Here is a 24,489-nt window from a genome sequence, read left to right as displayed (position 1 = left end):
TTACTAACACCATCAGGCCCAACAGAAATATGCCCTAATAACCTTTGGGACCCTCCACATTATCAGTTTTCACTACATCAAATATATTAAAACCAAAACCTAATTCACTTTAATTAAAGACAATTAGTTTGTTTTACTATTATTGTTTTAACTTGTGTGACATTATAATACATTGCAAATTAAAGACGGAATATTAAATATAACAAAAGCATCAAACTGTGTACACCTTCCCACCCATGCTTGGTGAAATCAGCTTATCACCGGTGTCTATTTAAGGAAATTCAAGAACAACCATGATTAAAAGTAGTGTAGAAACATTTCACCCTAAAAAGAATTCAGTGGAACCATGCATATGTTTTCCCTATTCAATTTATACTTCTTTTCACATAATGCTTTCCTATAACTCCAAGGATTTCTTTAACACAAACAGAAATATGACCCAATGGAGGCACAAGAAGCTTAATTAATTTGCCCAAGGTCATACTGTAGGTTGGTGGCAAAGCTTGTTAAATTACTGGTAACTCTGGGCTCTACAGATGTTTTGGCAATGGCAAAGGCCCCTGTCTGCAAAGGCCCCAGAGACTTCTGGTGCAGAGGGTGAATGAACCACGGCAAATAACTCACGACGCCTGTTCAAAAGGTGCCAAGTGCTCTGGAGAGCTCACAACATTTTCTTTGTGTAGAAAGAGCCTAAATGTGAGTTTGCCACCAGGAGTGCTTCTTAACAGGTCCCAATATTTTAAAAAGAACTATTCATCCTCACCAGAGTCCATTAATAAAAAGTAAATTTATTTTAACTTAAAGATCCCAAGCACAGTAGCACAAAGAAATAAATCAAACATTTATCCATCATTCAGAAGGTCCTGCATTCTACCCACAGATCACTAATAATAATGGAGAAAAGACAGCATCACAAATAAATGTTTCTAATACAGTGGGTTTTTTTTTCTCTTTTTAAATTAGAAATGGGTTTATTACAGTGGACACTTAAATGGGGCCAGGGCAACAGTAATTCACAAGTACAATATCCTAATGCTGTTCCTTTAATTGCTTTATTTGTTTTACTGTTAAAAATGATTGCTTGCTGTCGTCTAACCATGCATGCTGAAAAGCATGATACATTGAGGTCTCAACCTGGGCAAACTGTACCTAAACTTACACTTTATTGCAGCTTAGTTCACAATCTTCACCTAATATAGGGTTATATCCCAGCGCAGCAGGAGGATAAATCATCCTGGAATATTACTCTGGTAAAGTTTAGCTGTGACTGGAGCATATGTGCTTTCGAGCCACTGAAGCAAAGGCCCATAAAATACACTAATTACTGGAAGTTATGGTCACTGAGTGATTGATAGCGCTCTGCAAGGCAACTTCCTCATTTTCAGCTCTTCTGACGGGGCTCATCCGCCACATAGCAATTATTAATTCATGACCCACCCCTCAGGCATTAGTACCTTTACTTCTAATTCTCCTGCTACCAAACTACTGCTACAGCTGGACACTGTCTTTCTTCATTCTGATGGCTGGGTAAGGATGATAAAAAGTAGATTTCACGCTAAATGCTATTGTTTTGAATCTTTAAATGTTGCTTGGTCTTTCTAACCCTGCTGTCCTAAAAAACATAATTCTCCTTCCTCTCCCATAATGCTATTTCACTTGCATCATTTTCTTTTTTCTCTTTAAAAAAGAATATGTGTGTGTTTATGCATATATATGTATATGTATGCATATATGTGTATATATGTGTGTGCGTGTGTTTGTAAATGTGTGTGTGTATATATCAATCTGTCTGTCTATACTGTATTAGATCAAAAACTCTGAATAATTTTTTAGTGGAACACTGTGCTTTAAATGCAATATATAACTTCAACTAGGCCATAGTAAATATGAGGCAGTTAATTGATAAAAAAAATAAAATAAAAGGCACCCCCCTTAACCCTCCATTTAAATAGACCCACTTTTGTAGCTTTGAAGACATTCTAAGTGTTTCAAGTTGATTTCCATCAGTAGCTTCACTCAGAGCAATGCTAATTAAATAATATCTGGGTATATAACTGAATTTCTAAAAGTCACTTAGAAACAACTGCAAAGGTCTCTTTTGATGGTGTTCTGTGCCTTGAGAGGAAATTCAGTGAGAGACTCTGAATTAAAGAGAGATAAAGAGATTAAAGAGAGATAAAGTTCAGTCATGATGGATGAAAGCAGACTTTTTACTTCTCTAATAGAAAAATAAATGTTCTTCAAATTTTGAACAACTCAAAATGCAATACTAAGGGTGGTTTTCCTAGGTGGAATCTGAGACAGTGTAATGGATGAATAGATGACTCCAAGCTACCTATCCTTTCAGAGTTTGTTTCAAATTATTCCTCCTCTTCTGTTGGGAGTTAGTCCCAGAAAACAATTTGGAGGACAAATTCCATACCCTCCCTGTTCATACCATTCACTGGGCAGTGTATCACATGCCACCTGGTAACTATCTTCCTGTATCTCTAATGCCGGTAAATTTCACTTGTTTAAGGGCAAACTCTAAGTCATAAACTTAAACATAACATAAACATAAACATATGCTCTCCATGACACCAGAAATAGTATTTTGCAGTAGGCTGATGATGACCATTTGTTGATTATGATATACATCCTGATGGTGATGTCTCCTAGAGCTTGGTCAACTTGGTGCTGCATGGCTTGGTTGCTTCTACTATTAAAGCTACAATACTTTAATAAACATAGTATACAAACTTTTCAGTATTAGGGGCTGACTGTTTTAACTGGCAAGGCCCTCTTACACATACTTCACTGCTTAGAATAGTCACTTTCACATACTTCAGCATTATGATTAATTTAGATGGCTTATTTCTTGTTAAAGACTGAAGGGGTACAAGAAGGGAGAAGATTAGAGTCAACTGCCCCCAAATCCATCTCATGTGCTTAATTCAATAACCATTTTCATCTTTACAGTAAGAATTAAGAAATGACACTCTTTCAATATGTTTGTATAACGCTGACCTGTGTGCTCCAACAGTGGGTGGCTTTAATCCTGATAACAGCCCCTAGAGACCTAGCTTGGTGGGGTGTCCTCCATTTCTAAACTGTTCACTGGAGTCATGTAGCTACAGGTACCTGAGAAAACATCAGTGCTGGGGTATAGTCTATCGAGCACAGTCTAAGACACACCTGTATTTCCAGACATTTCAAACTCAAGAGAGTCATAATCAGGTAATATGCTCACACTTCTGGCCTCCCTGTGTGTTGCTGCTCCTGAGAGAGGGGGGGATGGAAGAAAGGAAGGGAGAGGTATGGAGTGGCCATCCCCACACCAAGACTCCATGCATGCAGATGAAGTCATCTTGGATTTCCCTTCTTAACCACCATCTGACTACACCCTCACCACCCACAGAATCCTGAGAAAAAACTAAATGGTTATTTTAAGCTATTAATGTTGGATAATTTATTAAGAGTAATAGATAACTGAAATGCTATCCTTGACATTGATGTCAGCTCTCCCACTCATCTGCCCAGTCCTATGCGCTTTTCCACTGCACTTTTACTTATCTTTCTCCCTTCTAGTCAAGGAGCTCCTGAGGGCAAAGTTTGTATCCCCACTGCCAACACAAGGCAGCACTACATAAATGTTTACTGATTAGATGGCACTCTCATCTACCTGCTTCCACTTTATTATAGCAGACATACTGGAGATTAGGTTAATTTTTGTGTTTCTTAAAAAAAAATAAACTAGGTCTTAACTTCTGAAAAACAACAGCAATTGTACATTTCAAAATACAGTAAAGCTGGGCTTCCCTGGTGGCACAGTGGTTGGGAATCTGCCTGCCAGTGCAGGGGACACAGGTTTGAGCCCTGGTCCGGGGAGATCCCACATGCCATGGAGCAACTAAGCCCATGCACCACAACTGCTGAGCCTGTGCTCTAGAGCCCGTGAACCACAGCTGCTGAGGCCCGCACACCTAGAGCCCGTGCTTAGCAACAAAGAGAAGCCACCGCAATGAGAAGCCCGCACACTGCAACAAAGAGTGGCCCCCACTCACCGCAACTAGAGGAAGCCCGCGCACAGCAACGAAGAGCCAACGCAGCCAAAAATAAATAAATAAATAAATCTATTAAAAAAAAATACAGTAAAGCTGAACCAACTATAGGGAGAGTATAGGTAGCAATCCTGTGAAAAGTAGTGTTGACTATGAGCAGAGTCACAATAAACCAGTCTTCCCCTTTATCTGATTTCCTGCTCATTTACAGTTACCATTTCTCCCTCCTTTTTTTCAAACTACTGCTCTACTTCTTTTCTACAGCATAGTAGAAGAAGCAGACTTTCATCCAGAGTCAGACATTTAACTGTAGCTCCCTGGTCTAGTCACCTAACCTTTCTGGAAAAGTCCTTTAATTTCTCTGGATCTCAGTTTCCTTATTTGCAAAATGGGAACTTCAATGCTTAGAGATCAAAGTTGGTGGAATAATCTTGGGTACCTTAAATTACTGATTTTTTGGTCATTTCCATCACAGCGGGGAGAAGCTTAAATGAGATAATGAATATCAAATGGCTTTGTAAAGTGTTATGTACACATAAAGTGTTGTCACCCTTCTAGAATGACACTGAGCAAGAAGATGTCAACAGCAAGGAATAGAGGAAAGCACACTCCACTTCACATCAGAGGTCCCAGCTGCCAGTCCTCATCTGCACAGTCCAAGCTTATGCTGTACCTGTGGGCACAGTCCTTCCCTTCTCTGGACCCGAGCTTCCTCACTGGTAGGAGGAGGGATCTGACTTAACAAGTTCTAATGTCTCTCTTCTAGTTAAAAAACACTCTAGTCTCTAAATACAAGATAAGGAGTGCAAAAGATTTTTCTAATTAAATGCTAAAAAAATGTTAAAGTTATTATTATTCAGTTCAGAACCAAAGTATGGAAAATAGTCTGTAGGATCTTTGAGAGGATTTTTTTTTTTTTTTTTTTTTTTGCGGTACGCGGGCCTCTCACTGCTGTGGCCTCTCCCGCTGCGGAGCACAGTCTCTGGACGCGCAGGCTCAGCGGCCATGGCTCACGGGCCCAGCCACTCCGCGGCATGTGGGATCTTCCCGGACCAGGGCACGAACCCGTGTACCCTGCATTGGCAGGCGGACTCAACCACTGCGCCACCAGGGAAGCCCTGAGAGGATTTTTAAAGCTAATTTCAGGTCACTGGATCTGAGTATTGATAGATCTCTATGAGCAGTGTTTTTTATTGCTCAGATTCTCAAAGGTAGCAGCAGCGGTTCCTCAAATTATCACACTCAGAATTTTAGAGTTGACAGATGTCACTAGAACACTGGCCCCTTTTATCTTTTAGATCTCCACTCAAAAGTAACCCGACACCACTCAGTTACTCCTATCATATGGTGCTGTTTATTTCTGTCTAAAAAGTTATTATTGTCAAGCACCCTTCTTTATAATGTAGGCTCCATTAAAGCAGGGATTTTGTCACTTTCATTCCTAGCAATGTCCCCAGTGACTAGCACAGTGCCTGCCACATAATGGGCACTCAACAAAAATCTGCTAAGTGACTAAATGAATAAATGACTGCATCTTGTCTAACCTTATACCTGTCTCTTCTACAAAGTATTTCTTAAAAAAAAACAAACCTGAGACAAGTATTCAGTCACTACTTAAATGTCCCTAGGGATGTGGGCATCTTTTTACCTCTAAAAGGATGACTGCACTGTTGAGTAGGAAGGGTGCAGGGATCTATCCATTAAAAAACTCTTCTTTATACTGAATAGAAAACCATGGGCTTTTTGTTTTTTGTTTTTTCGTTAGCTTCAGAAAGTTCAGTCTGTCAGTCATAAAGTAGCAGCTTGCCTCTCCACTGATAATCCTTCAAACACTGGAATATGGGTTGTCAAATGCCTGCTTTGTCTTCTCTTTATTTCTTTATTCTTCATATGAAGACTTCGTTGATTTAATGTTTTTTTTCTTTTTTTTAAAGTCCAAATTTTGTGTGTTTGTGTGTATACACGATTTGGACATGTGCTCTTGGAAAAACTTTAAAATCAGTCTGAAATCCATCAAAATAATAAAATGCTTAGCTGGGACTACTAGCACCTGTTCCATCTTGTTTTGTCAATCTCATGGTTGTTCACGATAGCTCTGAGCACAAAACAAGCTCAACAATGCCTCATTCAGCGGGAAACACTTCACTTTGTCTGCCAGTTTCACATTCACTACAATCACTGACAACCTTGGAAAATGCACATTTAGGCATGGTAATCTGAGACAGCTGGATCCCTTCACAGACCTTGCAAAAGGCTGAACTAGTCGATCCATCATCTGCCAAAGGTCATTTAACAGCTCCTTTTTGCAATAAGTTATATAAAATTTTAGACAAAAAATGACAATAGAAAAAAATCAAGTTAAGACAGAATTACAGAAAGGGGAGTGTGAGCAGAGGAATGAGTGACTGGAACTGTTACATGCTGTTTTCCTCAATATTCTTCAATGTAAGGGAAGGAGGCCCATGACAAGGATTCCAGAATCACACTTCTACCCACTTTCCTATACAACCTTCCACTGAAATTTCCTTTGTCTTTGGACCCTTCAGCTTTAATTCTTCTGCCTTCCGATGGTTTTCAGCAGAAACTTCTGATCAACAGGTAAGATATTTCACTAGATGGAGCAGCAGATAACATATTATAATAAGATTCAATGTCCACTCATGTTCTTGACAATAATTATAAAATGGAAGAAGAGAAAAAAATCAATATTTGAGTGGTGCACACCAAATGCCAAGTTTTTATGCTCGAGAGAAGCTGACAGCAGCTGTTAAGAGGGCACCCAGAGCCATCCGTCACCCCTCAGACCAGGTTCATAATCACCAGGGGCTAGAAAGGCAAACAAAGCTGCAGCTGTAGATCCACTAGAGACAGTTGTGTCTCTGGAAACTTTTTTTTTTTTTTGTAGGGAGAGTGGGGAATAGGTTCTTCTGTATATTTAAAGGCAGGAACCAAGTCTAGGTAATGCTCCATAATTCTTTTCACCTGGTAAATATCCAATACCTAGATGTTATTTCAAAGAAAAGCTTACTTCTCAAAGTAATTTAATGGAGTTGTTACTGTTAGATGAAAGTATTTATTAAAAAGCCTAGAATACTGAAATTGCTTTCTCTCAAAAGAATAGGTGTTTACTATTATTGTTTATCTTCTGCCTCCTTCATTACATTGTAGGTTCAACAAGGAAAGGGAACATACCTATTTTATTTACCAATGTGTCCCCAGCACCTAGTAAAGTATTTGGCACATAAAAAGTGTTCAATAAATATTTGAGGAATGACTTCTAATGTTATCTTTGCTCCACAGATAAGAGGCTGACACTTAGAGTGGCAAAATGACTTGGCCAAGATAACACTGATTTTAAGTGGTGGCATCAACATTTCTGGTTAACGCAAAATGTGAACTCTTTAACAGTTCAAGGATTAGGATGATAGCCTTAATATCTGAAAATATATCATAGAAAGAAAATTACATACTCTTCACCACACTTCTCCAGAAACTTCTGTCAAAGGTACTGGGCTGGGTGATCCATGCCACTTTTTCAATACTTTTATTTTCATTTTACACAGCTCACTATACTTTATGTGTTTGCTTGTAAATGTAGAAAATCACACTGCATTTTCTTGATATCTAATGAGTCTTATCTGATATCCATTAAACAGTATGTATAAAGGTAAAATCAAAAAAATTAGATGTGTTAACAGCTTTTCACAGTTCCATAAGACAAGGTAGTTACATCCAAGTATTTGTACATTTTACCCTAAATTTTCCTTGGGACAATTCTATTACAGATGTCTACAGAGAATTCAATAATTTTCTACTCTCCTACAAAAACTCACTTTCTCTGGGCAAAAGCACTGACATACATCATTTAGAAAAGTTAGAGTTTTTTTTTTCTTCAGTAGAAATACTAAGAAGAAGGCCATCTGAAATGACATACAAATATTTCTCTCATGTTATAAAATTAAAATGGAAACATTTCTATTGATGATTTCCTCCCCTTTTTTCTCTCTTCTTTCTTCCTGAAACTTCTGTTTTTTACCTTAGACTTCCTAACCTGGTTCTCTAATTTTTTTTTTTTTTTGGCTGCATTGGGTCTTTGTTGCTGCGCACAGGCTTTCTCTAGTTGAGGTGAGCGGGGGCTACTCTTTGTTGCAGTGCGTGGGCTTCTCATTGTGGTGGCTGCTCTTCATGTTGTGGAGCACAGGATCTAGGTGCATGGGCTTCAGTAGTTGTGGCTCGCAGGCTCTAGAGTGCAGGCTCAGTAGTTGTGGCGCATGGGCTTATTAGTTACTTGGTGGCATGTGGGATCTTCCTGGACCAGGGATCAAACCCGTGTCCCCTGCATTGGCAGGCAGATTCTTAACCACTGCGCCACGTGGGAAGTCCCTGGTTCTCTAATTTTTTTTTTTTTTTTTTTTTTTTTGCTGTACGCGGGCCTCTCACTGCTGTGGCCTCTCCCGTTGCGGAGCACAGGCTCCGGACACACAGGCTCCGCGGCCATGGCTCGCGGGCCCAGCCGCTCCGCGGCATGTGGGATCTTCCGGGATAGGGGCACGAACCCGTGTCCCCTGCATCGGCAGGCGGACTCTCAACCACTGCGCCACCAGGGAAGCCCTCTCTAATTTTTAATACTCTATTTGTTGTTGTCATCTGAAAGTTCCTTTGTTACAGCAGCCTGTTCTTGTTTCCTAGATGCAACATTTTCTCCTATCCCTCTGACAATATTATAGTTCATATGAATTTTTCTCCCCTGCATAGTGTCCAAGCCCTCCAAATTGCTTTCTTTTTCAGTTATTTTAGGTCTCTGTTCTTACCTTAAAAGCCTTCCTCAAATGTTTTGCTAAGAGTAAGGCACTACAAATCTGACTAGTAACTCTGTGCTTGTGAGTGGAGCCTGTAGGCTGAGGTAACACGATCTAGCTGGACTGTTTCCCTGGAAAACTCCCAATGCCTGGATCTTTAAGGCCTCTTGGTCACATTTCCCTAAAGAAAGTCTCCTCCAGTATCCTTCCTGAAAAGTAATCTTGGCTGCTAGTGTCCCAGGAACAGGGTGTGGTAAGATGGCTGGGAGTCTCCACGTTTAGAATCTAAACTTTCACTTAATGCCTCTGCGCTCAGTAATGGGACCCAGCCTTCTACACTGCCAGGTATCACTTATTTTATTCTCAGAGAAACTCCTCTACTCAGTCTTGTGTTAGGGCTGGGGAGGGGTGACTGTCTGCTCATGCTGAGTTAGGCAAAGAACCTGTGGGTGGAACAGCTTAACTGTTTCTCAGACATCTTTTTTTTTTTTTTTTTTTTTTGTACGCAGGCCTCTCACTGCTGCGGTCTCTCCTGCTGTGGAGCACAGGCTCCGGACGCGCAGGCTCAGCGGCCATGGCTCACGCGCCCAGCCGCTCCACAGCATGTGGGATCTTCCCGGACCGGGGAACGAACCCGTGTCCCCTGCATCAGCAGGCGGACTCCCAACCACTGCGCCACCAGGGAAGTCCCTCAGACATCTTTAAGACAATTCTCTTCTCTGGCCCCACCTCTACTCCTAGTTCCAGATACCTGGGACCACCAATTCCTGAGCCTTCTGGGTAGTTTAAAGGAAATCAGGTGCTTCTTTCTTTCTCTACTGCTGGCTTAGGATTTCAGCACTCTCGGTTCTGCTAAGTTGTGTACTGTTGTCCATCTGTTTTCCCACATTCAAAATTTGGTTGCTGTTGTCTACTTTCCTTTTTTAATAAAATTAAAAAAAATTTTTGGCCACGCCATGAGGCATGTGGGATCCTAGCTTCCCGACCAGGGATCGAATCTGTGGCCCCTGCATTGGAAGCGCAGAGTCTTAACCACTGTACCACCAGGGAAGTCCCTCTTTTCCCTTTCTTTATGGTAATAAGCCTTTAAAAAAAAAAAAATCCCTTCACGGTAATTTTTAGTGGAGTTTGAGGTGAGAGTGGAAGATAACGCATGCATTCCATGCTTTAACCAAATTAGTAGGCTTTTTGAACCATATGTAAGCATTTCAAAAAGTAATTCCTCTGAAAGAGAGGCGATAATGGCTTAATTTTCTCATCGTGCCCTTTCCAGAAGCTCTGAAACAGAGCTCCCATCTAAAGGCCCCTAGAGATTAAGTGATTTATCCAACGATCTATAGTGTATGCTGGCTGAAGTAGAATTTGAATCTAGGTCTGATACTCTGGCAAACAGAAAACTCTTCTTCACATGCAAAACATTTATGATCTATTCAGCAAATGTTTGTGAGCACTTATGGTAAAGGCTTCGTCAAACTTTAACTCTGATCTTTATTTTCAGAAACTGCTTTAAAACCATTACAGAAGTATGAAAAAACTGAGCCCCAAAGATTTCTTCAGTACTCACTAGGGCAGTGAAATTATGCCGGAGAGTGTAGGAGATTATGAGAGAATCAGATTTAAATCCTGTCATAAGGAACTATGACATAGCTATAAATTAATATAATACAAAGTGGAAAACGCACATGCCACAAGGAAGATGTAGATGAAGGTCAGAAGGAGAAGAAATTACTTCCAGCTGGAGAGGTCAGAGTTGGTGTTATAAAGGATGTGTATTTAAATTGTATCTTGGGGAGAAGAAGAAAATGATATTCCATGTAGAGTGAACAGCATAGTATTCCTTGAATATTTTTAACTTGGTAAAGGTAATTTTGAAGCTCACAAGAATAACTCTGTCAAAACAACAGAACCCATCAAATCTTTAGAAGATGGTGCTACTTTGATGACAATGACCTTGTGTGACTCTCTGAACGTGTTCTTCACCTATCTAGACACATTTTTCTAAGCCATGGACCTTGCTTTCATCATTTAACACATCATTCAAACCACTTGAGTAAAACAGTGATCACGCTGAAGAGGGGTCTCAGAGGACTAGATGACACTCCAATTAACCAAGCGCATCGAGCCAGATTGTTCTACGCTTTGGACTCAAGAGACTGGTGAAGAGAGGAGGCAAACAAAGGCAGAAAGAGCGAGGACCCAAGTGAAAAGAGCAAAATGCATGCGCTAAAGACAGGGCTTTCAGTCTGACTCCTGTGGAAAAGCCTGTCAGATTATTCACCACCGACCTTAATAAGGTTTACAATAGCCCGCCAAAGAGAATCACAAACCAGAACATGTACTTGGAGAGCTCATACTCAGTGAGAACAAGAACACTGCAAGACTGACCTGGTGCTTTTTTAGATGTGTGTGCGTCCTCCTGAGTGCTGCAAACACAAGGTTAGAGGAGGGCGTGTGTTGACTTCCTTTTTTGACCCAATTAGGACCAACTTAAAAATCCAGCTTTTCCAAATAATACTGCTTACTTCTCTCCCACAGATTTGTGTTGTGACTTGAATGACACAAGAATATGAATGGATTAACTAATTAGTAAGAAGCAACAGTGGGACTTTCTCCTCAAGCCATTCGTTCTATGGGAGAAGAGAGAAGCAATGCACAGCCTGTGAAATTAAGAAATTCTGCCCTAAAATGTTTTAGGTACTCCTTACCCCTAGAAATTAAAATCATCAAACTTGGTAAGACAAGCCCTTACTATGTACACACTCATTTTCATTTTAAAGTTTAGCCCTGAAGTCTTGAATAGCAGCAACCAGGGTGAATAGTCCTAAACATCACCCAGTCCACTGAATCAGTGCAAGCTTTCTACAAGAGTCAAACAAATATTCTGGGGCAGGATTAATCTTCCCAGTTTATCCTAGTTCGGAAATTTTGTACTCTTGTTGGTGATTCTTGCTTCTTTTTTCTTCTCTTCTTTTTTTGCATTTTCACACTGATTCTTGTCATGAAGGCTCAAGGAAGAAGTGCAATTAATTCCACGTGGGTTTTGACCTTTACTTCATTCTATAACTAATCCACATGAGGAGAACTACAACACATTTAAGGATCTAAAAACCATAAACAAAAAACATAGAAAGGGGCCAAAATCTTTACATCTAGTAAAACGGCTGTGCTCTAGTCAAGCTGAATAACCTCATTTTTTCCCTTCTTAAGGGTATTTCCATCTTTATGTTACTTCTGCCAACTCCAAATGCTACATACAGCTGACAAAATCCTGGAAAAGCAGCACTTCATGCAGAATTGAGAGGAGATGGGGGCAGTTCTGTCCCTGGATAAGGAGATAGTCTGATATTAAAGATTCTTTGCTTAAGGCACAAGTGTACCTGCGACTTTTTTAATGGCACATTTTAGCTGCACGCAGCATCATCTTTTATGGAAGAGTGTGGCGAGAGGCCTTGTTATGAGTCCCCGTGGGGACTGTGACAGCACATTAACAAGGGAAGGGGCAGTATGAAGAAGGCAAGCAGGGGTGAACCTTGTAGTTTAGGAGTTTAAAGCAAGGAAGGCAGCCTTCTCACGCTTGCATCACCAAACCTCAGGGATTTTATGGGATTTATGGAATCTGGTGGGGGGAGTGCTAGGTAGAGGTAGAAGGGATAGAAAGCTCTGGTTCCTATTTTGTCTCTAGTTGATTCTTGTGTAATTTCAGGAAACTTCTTTTGCTCGGTTTCCTATATTTTTATCCCATTTGTTTTTTTACCACCCGGTACCCTAGGGGAATAAACTGATTGACTCAAAACACTATGAGGGGGCTTCCCTGGTGGCGCAGTGGTTGAGAGTCCGCCTGCCGATGCAGGGGACACGGGTTCGTGCCCCAGTCCGGGAAGATCCCACATGCCGCGGAGCGGCTGGGCCCGTGAGCCATGGCTGCTGAGCCTGCGCGTCCGGAGCCTGTGCTTCGCAACGGGAGAGGCCACAACAGTGAGAGGCCCACATAGCGCAAAAAAAAAAAAAAACAAACACACACTATGAGGAAGGTATCCGCACAAATAGGTAGACCTTGCATGCCTAGACATTTGCTCTCTGCTGAAGGGTTTACAAAGATCCACCTTAGAGTGGGCTGGCGGGTGGGAGGGCTCCTCCATCTTTTCTTTCTTTCTCCCAGGGGCAGCTCCCTTCAAGACAACCCAGCTCAACTGTCAACTGCTTTGAGAAACCTGCCACCCTCCCAACCTTTGTGGCTGAGAGTACTTCATAAACATCTTTACTAACAACGCTATCACACTGCTCTGGGCTTTAGGTGTCTGTCTTCTCTATCAGAGGCAGTCTTTTCTCAGCTTTGTGTGCTCCACTCTCCAAGGCTTAGCACGTGGTAAGTGCTTAAATAGTAATTACTGAATGAATGAAAGTTTCTACTCTTTGGAGTGTGTACCTAGAAAGGGAAACTTTCACTTTTAAAAGTGAGGATAAACAGAAGAGAAGCAATTCTTCTTTGAAGATGGTGACTATGTTTCAGAACACAATTTGTTACTCAGAATTTTAAAATGCTATTGAGATTCACACTTCTCTCAATCTCCAGTGATTTTAAACGGGATTTACCACATCTATTCCAAGAACACTGTGGTGAAAACAAAGAAGAAGCTGGCTCTTCAGTGCTTTTTTGGACCAACTTCCCACTCTCTTCAGGTAATGTTCTCATCACATCTGCTCCTAAAAAAAAAGAACCTTGGGGTTCTCTTCATTATTGAATCACACACAATTTCCTATCTATGGACTCAAAACCTCCGACTCCCATTCCCTATCACATATTTTTTGTTACCTTGTACCCCAAATGAATCTGGTATATAACACATTCCGGGGCCTTACTCTCCTCTCTAAAGACCTATTCCACCACCTGTGTTTGGTCATCTGTTCTCATTTGCCTGTCTGCTGGATCAGAAGCTCCCAGAATACAGAGACTACGATCACATAGTCCCTTTCAAAAGCATTTAGTTAAGCATCACACACAAAGAGGTGCTCAACAACCCTTTTTGATGATCATAATCAGACTGCACTTTACATCCTCTAAGGCTATCTCCTCCCCCTTCTGATCTAACATCTGGCTCCTCACCAACCATTTTAAAATGCAGTGAGCAGGGAAACACCTAACCCTTCTTGGCCCTCACTCCTGACCAGTGGTCCTTTTCTACCCTCCACTTTAGTACATGAGCCAACACGCTCCTTCTGGCATTCAGGTGTCTCACACTCAATGATGACACTTTTTCACACTGTTCCTTACACCTTAATCCTCCTCAATCTTACAGTGTCAATGAGACTGTTTTCTCCAGTCTTCTGAAGACCGTTCAATAGTTTACCTCCAGGATAAATGAACATGATCAACAAAACCCAAATACATCAATGGCAATCTCGTTCCTTAAATGACAGTCTTTTTTTATTACTCTTGTATCCCTAGCACCCAGCAAAATACTGGCAGACATATATGTCAATATGCAATATAAATATGTGCTATTTATTAAGCATTTATCTATCTATCCATCTACTCATATACCTACCTACCTACCTATCTTAACTGATCTCCCTGTTTCCATGATTGCCCCTCTATATTCTGTGCTCCACAGAGCACCCCATCATCCTCTGAAAATATGACTCAAATCATTTACTCTCAGAGTAACATCTGAGGTCCTTACCATGGCCTACAAGGCTGCATATGATCTGGCCCCTGGCTACCTCTTTGACTGTATTTTTTCCCATTTTTCCCTTTCTAACTCCACTCTAGTCACCTGGGTCTCTCTGCTTTCCTTAAACATGCCAAACACACTCCAGCTTAGCACCTTTGTATCTGCTGTTGCCTGATGACCCCCTCACACCATTCCAGTCTCTGCTCAAAGGTTGTTTTATCAGAAAGGACTACTCCACTTCATTTTTTCCCTTAGGACTTACCACTGCCTGACAAATTATATATTTAGTTTTCCTTCTGTTTTTTGTACTTAATGCCCCACCCCTCACCAAATGCAAAACTCCATTAGAATCAAGAATGGAGTGTCCGTCATTACTATATCCCCACTGCCTATCTAGTAGATATAGCAGGAACTCAATACCTGGATGAAGAAACGAATGTGGAAGGAAGGAATGGTGAATATGCTCTAAATCTTAGATCTATTACTACACTGTCTGACAGTATTGCTATGCCTCTGCATATTGTTAAGTCACGCAATTCTAGAGTTGTTGCAGAAGCTAAAGAAAGACAAGAACAGACTGCTTAGAGTCACAGAATGTTAGTCTGGAAAGGGGCTTAGAGATCATTATTTTAGAGATGAAGAAACTGAGACCCACTGTGAGGGACAGTGGCTTGCATAGGGCCACCTAGAAAAGCAGTAGCAAAGCTGGACCTGCAATCCAGGTCTTTCATTCCCAGCCTACGAGTCGTATTTTTACACCATGTAACTTCTCAAATGTTCTACACTATATCTGGTCTTTTACCAAATACATTCAATGATGATGATTTAAAATATGCAAAGGGAAATTATATAATAGCAAGAGCTGAGCTCCACAGATCAAAAGTATTAGTTTTCCCTGAAACAGGCTAATTGGACAAGTCCTTCAGGATTCTGTTGGGAAACTTAGTTCTGAGCATCTGTCCACCAGTATTGCTAACCTGTCAGCTGATGCATACATATTGTATTTCCTCTTAGATTCTCTTTCATGAAGAAGCAGAAGAATACGGTTTAATAAACACTGAATACTTTATTTTTGCTTTCTTTCTGTAGTGCAAGTGAATTGAGTCTGAAGATATCTCCTTAGAAATTCAACTGCATTCATGCATTACAAAAATCACAGAAAAAAGAAAAAATCACAGAAACAGTAGTTGACCAAAAGAAAACAAGTTGATGAAATTGTGAATGCAACTCATCCATGATCTTGATTAAGGAGTTCTTTCTACTTTTTAAAGAGTCCTCCTTTATCTGAATCAATGTACATAAGATACAATTCTTGAAGCACTGGTGACTATCCAGACTTTATACTACTGTAATTCACCCTGAGCCAGATGTCCTTCTAATATAAATCCTATGCATTTCCTTATAGATCAAAGATCATTGTACAGAAATCTTAGCACAGACCTCTAGTGGAGCTACATGTAGCATACCAAGATAAAGTCCACTCTAAATACAGCTATAAAGAGTAAAGACATTAAAACTGTGCTAAATGCATACACCTAACCTCCTCCAAATCATATCACACCCTGTCGCCCAACACATGATATGATCCTACTGGAACAAGGTGTTTTTTTTTCTTTCTAAATAAACATATAGAAATTATACATCCAAATGAGTAGGGCTGTACTTGTTAATAAAGTAATCACCTCTGGAAGTTATATATGCATTCCAACAAGGCTACTATCACACATAATTTTTCTGGAATTTCTCTTTCAAAACACAGGTTCTCCACATTTAGTGTGCATAAGGATCACACTGGGAACATGTTAATCATGCTGATTCTTAGAAATGTGAATTTAATTGGTTTTAGATGGAGTCTAGGAACCTGTATTTTTAAGAAGCACTCCAGAGAAGTTTTACACAGGTGATCTGTGAGAAATAACACTTTAGAATAGTCAGCTCACAAGCCATGCAAGGGTATCAAAATAAGGACTATATACACATAACACACTGGAGGTTTCACTTTTTTTTCAAAATCTTCATCCTTCCTGATAGAACATATTAGTACAGATATACACAGAAGCATCTATTTCCAAACAACATACCTCCATAAAAGAGATTCCTAAGCTCCAGACATCAGAATGGATTCCATATTGCTCCCCTGAAATTCTTTCAGGCTGTAAGAAAACAGAAGGGAGCTTGTGAGTTGATGTAAGCTACTCCAGGAAACACATACGCTAATGTGAGCTCAGTTAAGGCAGAGAGCCATCAATATCTGCACAGCACATTATGAAAAGAAAAACAATTTTATATGTATGTGTTTTATGTAGATAATACATAGAAACTGAATAGGTAATATAGGTATATTGGATATAATCTCATTGAATCCTTACAAAGACCCTATGAGGGAAACTTGGTTATAAAGAAAATGAAGGCTTATATTAGTGAAATAATTTAGGCAAGTCCTAAACTAGTAAATGAGCTGAGACTTCAACTCAGACCAAATCCAGTGAGTGGTCTTAGTTGTGGAGTGACAAATTATAGCACATTATATAATATTATCACTTATTTGCATTTTGAGAGATGGGTCTGAATCACTAGGAATTCTGTTATTTTAAATTTTTTATTTGGAAATAATATTAAACTTATAGGAAAGTTGAAAGATTAAGACTAGTACAAAGAACATCCATATTTCCTTTGCCCAGATTCACCTACTACTCAAAATTTCATCCCATTTATCAGGGTTTCTTTTTGATATAAACCAAGGAACAGTTCAAATGGTCCATTTGGGACTCTTGGTCCTCCATTCAAGATATGTAGAAAATACTTGGTCTAACAATTACCTGCACACTCTCTACTTCAACAGGAATAATTGCATACTGAAGTGGGTGCTGCCTGGTCTATCCCTCCAGGATTTGGCATTCAGAAAAGTACTTCACAGAAGTCTCTTGAATGAACACAGGAACAAATGAACAAGAGAAACTGAGGTTTTGCTGAGATGGAATGGTTGCTCAAGGTTACACAGCTAATCGTGGCAGGGCTAGGATCATGACCCACACCCCTTGGCCCCCCGTGCAGTATTCTCTTCTTTGTACATCCCTGGAGTTCTTGGAAGCCACCACAGCCATCATCCTTCAAAAGTTTCAATGAGAGCCCTTACGAGTAACTGGGGTCAGGGTCAGCCTGGTCCACTGCAGACAGAAGAAATGGACATCCACCACTCACCAGCAGGGGATATACCATGAGTGTAGAAGATGTGTGCCAGATACTCTCAGGTGAGTTGGCACAGTCCTACATCTCGGGGACTTGGCTTAGTTGGGACCCAGAACTTTGTAACCTACTTCCCACTCCCACCTATGAGGCTATCTCAATGTATTTAATGCCTTCTCCCCAACTTTTCATAAAATTACATAAAGCCCTACCCTGAGGTAGCAGATTGGATTGTCTTATTTCCCTTCCTTTACTTATTTCTTTAATTTATAAAACCCCTTTCCTACCAAGAATAATTCTTCCCAAGTGTCATGTGACCATTTCTCCCAGCTGCTAACAGATATGGTCATTCCAATCCCCTAATACTTTTTTCTTTTATCTTCTAATCCCCCATACCACCACTTTTCAAGGTCCTTGCTCATACCTGAATGAACCCATTATCCATTTCTAGTTAGATCAATACATAATAGGATGCGTTCATATGCAACTGGCCAGCCAGTTACAGGAATAATGCCATCATCATAATATCAACAACGACATCATTACTCTGTGCATTCATTGAAGAATTTCCATGTGCCAGGCACTGTTCTAAGTGCTTTTCATGCATATTTCACTTCAGACTCATAAACACCCATACTAGACTGGTACTATTATCATCTGCATTTAACAGATAAGGAATATGAGGCACAGAGAGATTTAATTTGTACCCCCTAGAAAAGGATAATAATAGCTATCATTTAATAATCACCTAGTTTGTCCCAGACACTGGGCTAGATACTTCGTATTCTCTACACTTCATAACAATCTTACAAATATTATTATTTTAAATTTATTTTATTTATGTATTTTTGGCTGTGTTGGGTCTTCGTTGCTGTGCGCAGGCTTTATCTAGTTGCGGCGAGTGGGGGCTGCTCTTTGTTGCGGTGCGTGGGCTTCTCATTGCAGTGGCTTCTCTTGCTGTGGAGCATGGGCTCTAGCCGTGTGGGCTTCAGTAGTTGTGGCTCATGGGCTCTAGAGCACAGGCTCAGTGGTTGTGGCACATGGGCTTAGTTGCTCCGTGGCATGTGGAATCTTCCCGGACCAGGGATTGAACCCGTGACCCTTGCAATGGCAGGCGGATTCTTAACCACTGCACTACCAGGGAAGTCCTCTTACAAATATTATTGCCCTACTTTTACAGATGTAAAAACAGAGGCTTAGTAAGATTAGATGACTTGCCAAAGTCTAGAGCTATGGATTAGCATTAAGCGTATTATTTAGGTACACAGCCAGGATTCAAATCCAGGTACGTCTAACTGCAAAATCAGGGTTCTTTCCTGTGTGTCAAACTGCCCCCAGAACTAGAAGTCAGAAGAGCCACACACTAGTCTCGGTCTGTCAGTATTTCTCAAAATGCAGCCTTGGACTCGTCATTACAGAACTGTCTGAGGTGCTTATTGCAAATGAACTTCCAGTATCAGAATCTCTGGGGGTGGCTCTGGGGATCTTCATTTTAAAAAGTAATTTCTCTGGGTGAAACTTTGGTAAACTCAGCTCTAGTCACTTAACACATCAATGTTTCCTGCAGACACAATGATCTACCTTCCTCTTCTCTGCTTAGTGAATGTTTATCCTATGGGCCCTGTTCAACAGCCACCATTTTTGGTGAAAACTTCCTCCACTCCTCAGGCAGAATTATGAATTCCTGCCTCTGTACTTCTTTAAAATGTCATTCATATCTTTCATATTAATTTATCGCATTGTGTTGTAATCATCCATTTGCTAGTCTGTTTCTCCTAAGAGGCAAAGAGAGTATCTTACTCATCTTGTACCCAGTACCATGCCTGGCACATAGCTGGTGTGCCATCAATGCGTGCTGACTGAAGGGATGCAATACATGTTTACTGCACATTTGGTTTTAAGCATGAACTAATCATTAAGTTCCCTGGAGTGTTCTATTAATGTAACTTCCCTGCATATTATTGTTATTCACGTCCATCAAGAACTTCTAGGGACTTCCCTGGTGGCTCAGTGGTTAAGAATCTACCTGTCAATGCAGGGGACACAGGTTCAATCCCTGGTCCGGGAAGATCCCACATGCCGTGGAGCAACTAAGCCCGTGTGCCACAACTACTGAGCCTGTACTCTAGAGCCCGCGTGCCACAACTACTGAGCCCACAAGCCGCATCTACTGAAGCCCGCATGCTCTAGAGCCTGTGTTCCGTGACAAGAGAAGCTACCGCAATGAGAGGCCTGCCCAACGCAATGAAGAGTAGCCCCACTCTCTGCAACTAGAGAAAGCCAGCACGCAGCAACGAAGACACAATGCAGCCAAAAAATAAGAACTTAAAAAAATAGTTTAAAAACAATGTCTTAAAAAAAAAAGAACTTCTAGCAAACATGAAAATCCTAAAATCCTCTAGAATTGTTAAAGAAATGACCAAATGTTGCCTTCCTCCTCTGTCCTCTCTCCCTTTCTTCATCCACTAACTGACAGTTATCAATATACAGCACTTCATCTAGAAGTGCAAGACCAACAATAAGGTTAAATATAATCATCACATTTGCCCACTGAACTACTAAAACAAATGTAAACTGTAATGTGAAAATAAAGCACAGAAAAACTAAATTTAAAAAGAAAAATTAGCAAAAATGATAATGGTCACAGATATCAGAAGGCAAATAGGAGAACTCCTTAAGGACGAGAGTCTAACAACTTCTCATTAGAGAAATTATTCTTACAGTAAGCTAACAGAATGAGATTACTGTTGTGATGCAGCACTCAAGCACAAATGCTGAGTGAAAGGTGGGCAGCCAGCTCTACAGGTGTATCCTCAAGAATTCGTAGGGACTGGGAAACATGTCCAGGTTGCTAAAACTGACACAGGTACAAGATAAGTCCCAATACATTCTGAATGTATAGAGTCAGGACTTGTTGGCCTAAGGCTGCACAATTCAAATCTGTTCTCACACTTGAGGCCAAGGTGGCCTGCTCTGTCCTCTCCCCTCTAAAACCAAACCAAACTAAACCAAACCAAACCAAACCAATGGCCAGGTATGACACTACTGAGAGAAGATCTGTGATGAACATTTTTCTGTTAAAAAGCAAAAGCTGAGTTACTTTCTGACATGACATTTGTCACTAGTGTGGAAAGCTTAATAAACGGAAAACCATGACTCTTGTCTGAAGCACCTGTAGTGGAGTTAAAGTGTAGGGGAAAAACCCTGGTCTGTTCTTAATGAGAACAGTAAGGAGTGGTGATGATATAAAAGCAGAGGATTCTAAAAGGGCAGTGCCTCTAAGATGGCATGCACACTCCACCCCTCCACTTACCGCTGTGACTGGGCATTTACCCAGGGCCCATATTTAGTTAACTCATTCCAGAATTGTCTCTATTTATAACACAGTACCCTAGGGTTTACTTGTCAAAAGCAGGATGATACCAAGGTACATCCCTTACCTCTTCCCATAAAGGAACTTCTGCTCAGGCTACTCAGAAAATTAACAAAGTATGCACAAATACTTTAGGTTAGTATGTAATCAAAAAGTATATATCATAAACAATGGGGATTTTTTTTTTTAAAAAGCCAGCAAGATCACTGTGTGGGTAGTAGAGCATACTGGTTAAACAAGGATTCTGGAGTCACACTGCTCTAACTCAATCTACTTTCCAGTTCACTAAGTCTCTCTTCTGCTCCATTCAATATGCTACCAAATAGTGAGATTTTCATTTTTATCTAGTAGTTTTGTTTGGGACTTTCTCGAATCAAGTATGTCACTTTAAAAATTTTTTATCTAAAGTTTGCTTGCAACTGCTTTTCCTTCATGTTGCTCTGTTTCCTCGTGTGACTAGTTTTCTTTGGCTGCGTGTTAGTTTTTGTTCTTCAAAAATTTTTTTGGAAAGGTTCTCTGAGGCCTAAAGTGGATGTGCCCACCTCAAACAATATTCTCAGCATGAAGCTCCTTTTCTAACTCAGGTCACATATACAAACATCCAGGGTGCAAATCTGTGCCAGAGTTAAGTCTATGGCCACAACTTTCTCCCTTTTCCTTTTTCTCCTGCTGCTCTGCTTGGCTCTGAGAAGCCTTCTCTTTTGTTCCCTGGGATCGGAGAGGAAGAGCAGCTTTGACTCTGGTTTGCTTTTATACTGGGGTGAGGGCCTCTTCAGGCTTCCAGCATAATATGGGGAAGATCTTCTCCAAGATCCTCTGTCTTAAGGGAGCCCCCATATCATTCACAGCTGTAGTAGTACAGGCAAATGTCCTCAGGAATAAGTAACTTTGGTGCTCTGACATTCTGCTTTCCCTTCTGTTTCAGGTTTCCATCTGAAAACCGTCCTGGGAGTTCCCTGTTGTCGTTTTAGCTCTTCAGTGCACTTGAGATGGTTTTTAAAGTATTTTAATTAGCATTTTTCAACAGAAGAGTTGGTCCAAATAACCTAATGTGCTACTACCAGAAACTAGAAGCTGGTGTCCTAATTAAATCTTGACTGTCACTACTTGCCAGCTCTGAGAATCTGGGCTAAAGTTACTTCACCTTTGGTTTCCTCATCTGTAAAATGAAGACAATAATAACAAGATGTATGCTTAATGGAGTTGTCTGAAGATTAAATAAATCCATGTAATATGCTGAATTCAGTACATGCCACATGGGGATGCTCAGTAAATGTTGGCCTCCTTCCAATCAACACCACCGTGTACGATCACTGCATGAGCATGGCCAACTGAGTTGTATCACGTAATCTGTATAGGTTATAATCTGGGTAAAGGTAATTTCTAAGAACAGGAATAGTCCAGGTAGAAAAGAATGTTCAGGAGATAAGAATAGTTATTTAGATTGACTTTCTGATACCAAAGGAGAAGTATCTGCAAAAGATTTCTTAATTTCAAAACTTTAGGTATTCATAACAATAATGTCAAACTTTTATATCTGACTTTTAAAAATTGTAATAGGACTTCCCTGGCGGTCCAGTGGTTGGGACTCAGCACGCTGCAGGGGGCATGGGTTCAATCCCTGGCTGGGGAGCTAGGATCTCTCATGCTGCATGGTGCAGCCAAAAATATATATATATACATAATACATCATAATGACTGAATAGTGGGTTAAAGTTTCAGGGACTTCTATCTTTATTATTAATTTTTAATAGCTTCTTTTTTATATAAATTTATTTATTTTATTTACTTATTTACTTTTGGCTGTGTTGGGTCTTTGTTGCTGCGCACGGCTTTCTCTAGTTGCGGCAAGCGGGGGCTACTCTTCATTGTGGTGTGCGGGCTTCTCATTGCAGTGGCTTCTCTTGTTTCGGAGCATGGGCTCTAGGCATGTGGGGTTCAGTAGTTGTGGCACTCGGGCTCAGTAATTGTGGCTCGTGGGCTCTAGAACGCAGGCTCAGTAGTTGTGGCACATGGGCTTAGTTGCTCTGTGGCATGTGGGATCTTCCCAGACCAGGACTCAAACCTGTGTCCCCTGAGTTGGCAGGCAGATTCTTAACCACTGTGCCACCAGGTAAGTCCCCTTCTATCTTTAAAATAGAGTAAAAGTTCTAGTAATCAGAATTTCCAAGAAATGATTTAATTTAATATAAGCCACCAAAGCCTTTGGACCCCTTTTGTAATCCTTCTGGATGAAATCCTTTTAAAATATAGTTGAAAATATTTCTTGCTTTGGATTAAAATGTCCATTAAACCTAATTACCTGCCCCTAAGATGTAATGTGTCCTTGAATACGCCACTTCAGTTTTTGGGTCTCAGTATCCTCATTGGTCAATGAGGAATTGGGACCAGATGACTTTCCAAGTCTCCTACAAGACCCACTGTTTAACATGCCCCTAAATTGTTACTGTTTTTTTGTTTGTTTTCATGACCTAAGGATCTTAGAAAAGCCTCCCTATCTTTATCCTAATTACCATTTTCTTATACCTTACACTTCAGATTGTAGGAGAACTAAGACTGTTCACACATGCATGGCTATTTCTTTGATTTATTTTCTTTTCAATATCTGAGCAGTCTAGTTGGTTATATTTGAGTCATCTGGGGGTCTTCTATACTTTATCACGCAAGTAAGATACTTATTAATACAAAAAAGTTAAATGCTCTGCTTATAATTAGTGAACAAGTCATTTTTGGAATGCAACTTTCATGAACTGATTCATTCATTTAGCACCATGTGAAGGACTGGATATAGAGAATGAGTAGAATAAACCCTGCCCTGTGAAAGTCCTAATCTAGATTTGGAGAGACACAAAAATAATTTGGATAGAGTGAGAGGCACAGCAGTTAAAAGTTCAGTCTCTGGGGCTTCCCTGGTGGCGCAGTGGTTGAGAGTCCGCCTGCCGATGCAGGGGACACGGGTTCGTGCCCCTATCCCGGAAGATCCCACATGCCGCGCAGCGGCTGGGCCCGCGAGCCATGGCCGTGGAGCCTGTGTGTCCGGAGCCTGTGCTCCGCAACGGGAGAGGCCACAGCAGTGAGAGGCCCGCGTACAGCAAAAAAAAAAAAAAAAGTTCAGTCTCTGGAGGCTGATTATGTAGGTTTCACTCCTGACTCTGCCACTTATTAGCTGTATGAACCTGGGTAAGTCACTTAACTTCTCTATCCCTTGGTGCCTTCATCTATAAAAGGACAATAAATTACCTACCTCATAGGGTTGTTGTGAGGATTTAGAGAGATAATATATGTAAAGTTTTAAAAGAGTGACTGGCACACAGTTCTAATTAAGTGTTGGCTATTATTATCATTGTTACTATCACTGTACAGAAACAGGTATGAATATAAAGTGAGAGAAATGGCTATAAAATGAGGGCACTACATCA

The 24,489-nt window shown here is 40.6% G+C and overlaps 1 protein-coding gene across 2 annotated transcripts in view; it reads right to left on the bottom strand.

Annotated features, from left to right (window-relative positions):
• MAP2K5 (mitogen-activated protein kinase kinase 5) overlaps positions 1-24,489 on the bottom strand; it is a 259,237-nt gene that overhangs the window by 86,205 nt on the left and 148,543 nt on the right. For both annotated transcript variants that reach the window (XM_081228777.1, XM_081228778.1), the window contains exon 16: positions 16,593-16,664. In XM_081228777.1, the coding sequence (XP_081084903.1) occupies positions 16,593-16,664 (72 nt within the window). The remainder of the gene's footprint in view (positions 1-16,592; positions 16,665-24,489) is intronic.

Source organism: Mesoplodon bidens (genome assembly GCF_964165515.1).
Source record: "Mesoplodon bidens genome assembly, chromosome: 3".
In the NCBI taxonomy this organism is placed as follows: Eukaryota; Metazoa; Chordata; class Mammalia; order Artiodactyla; family Ziphiidae; genus Mesoplodon; species Mesoplodon bidens.
Note: the sequence above shows the minus strand (reverse complement) of the source record. Positions and strands in the feature narration are given on the sequence as shown.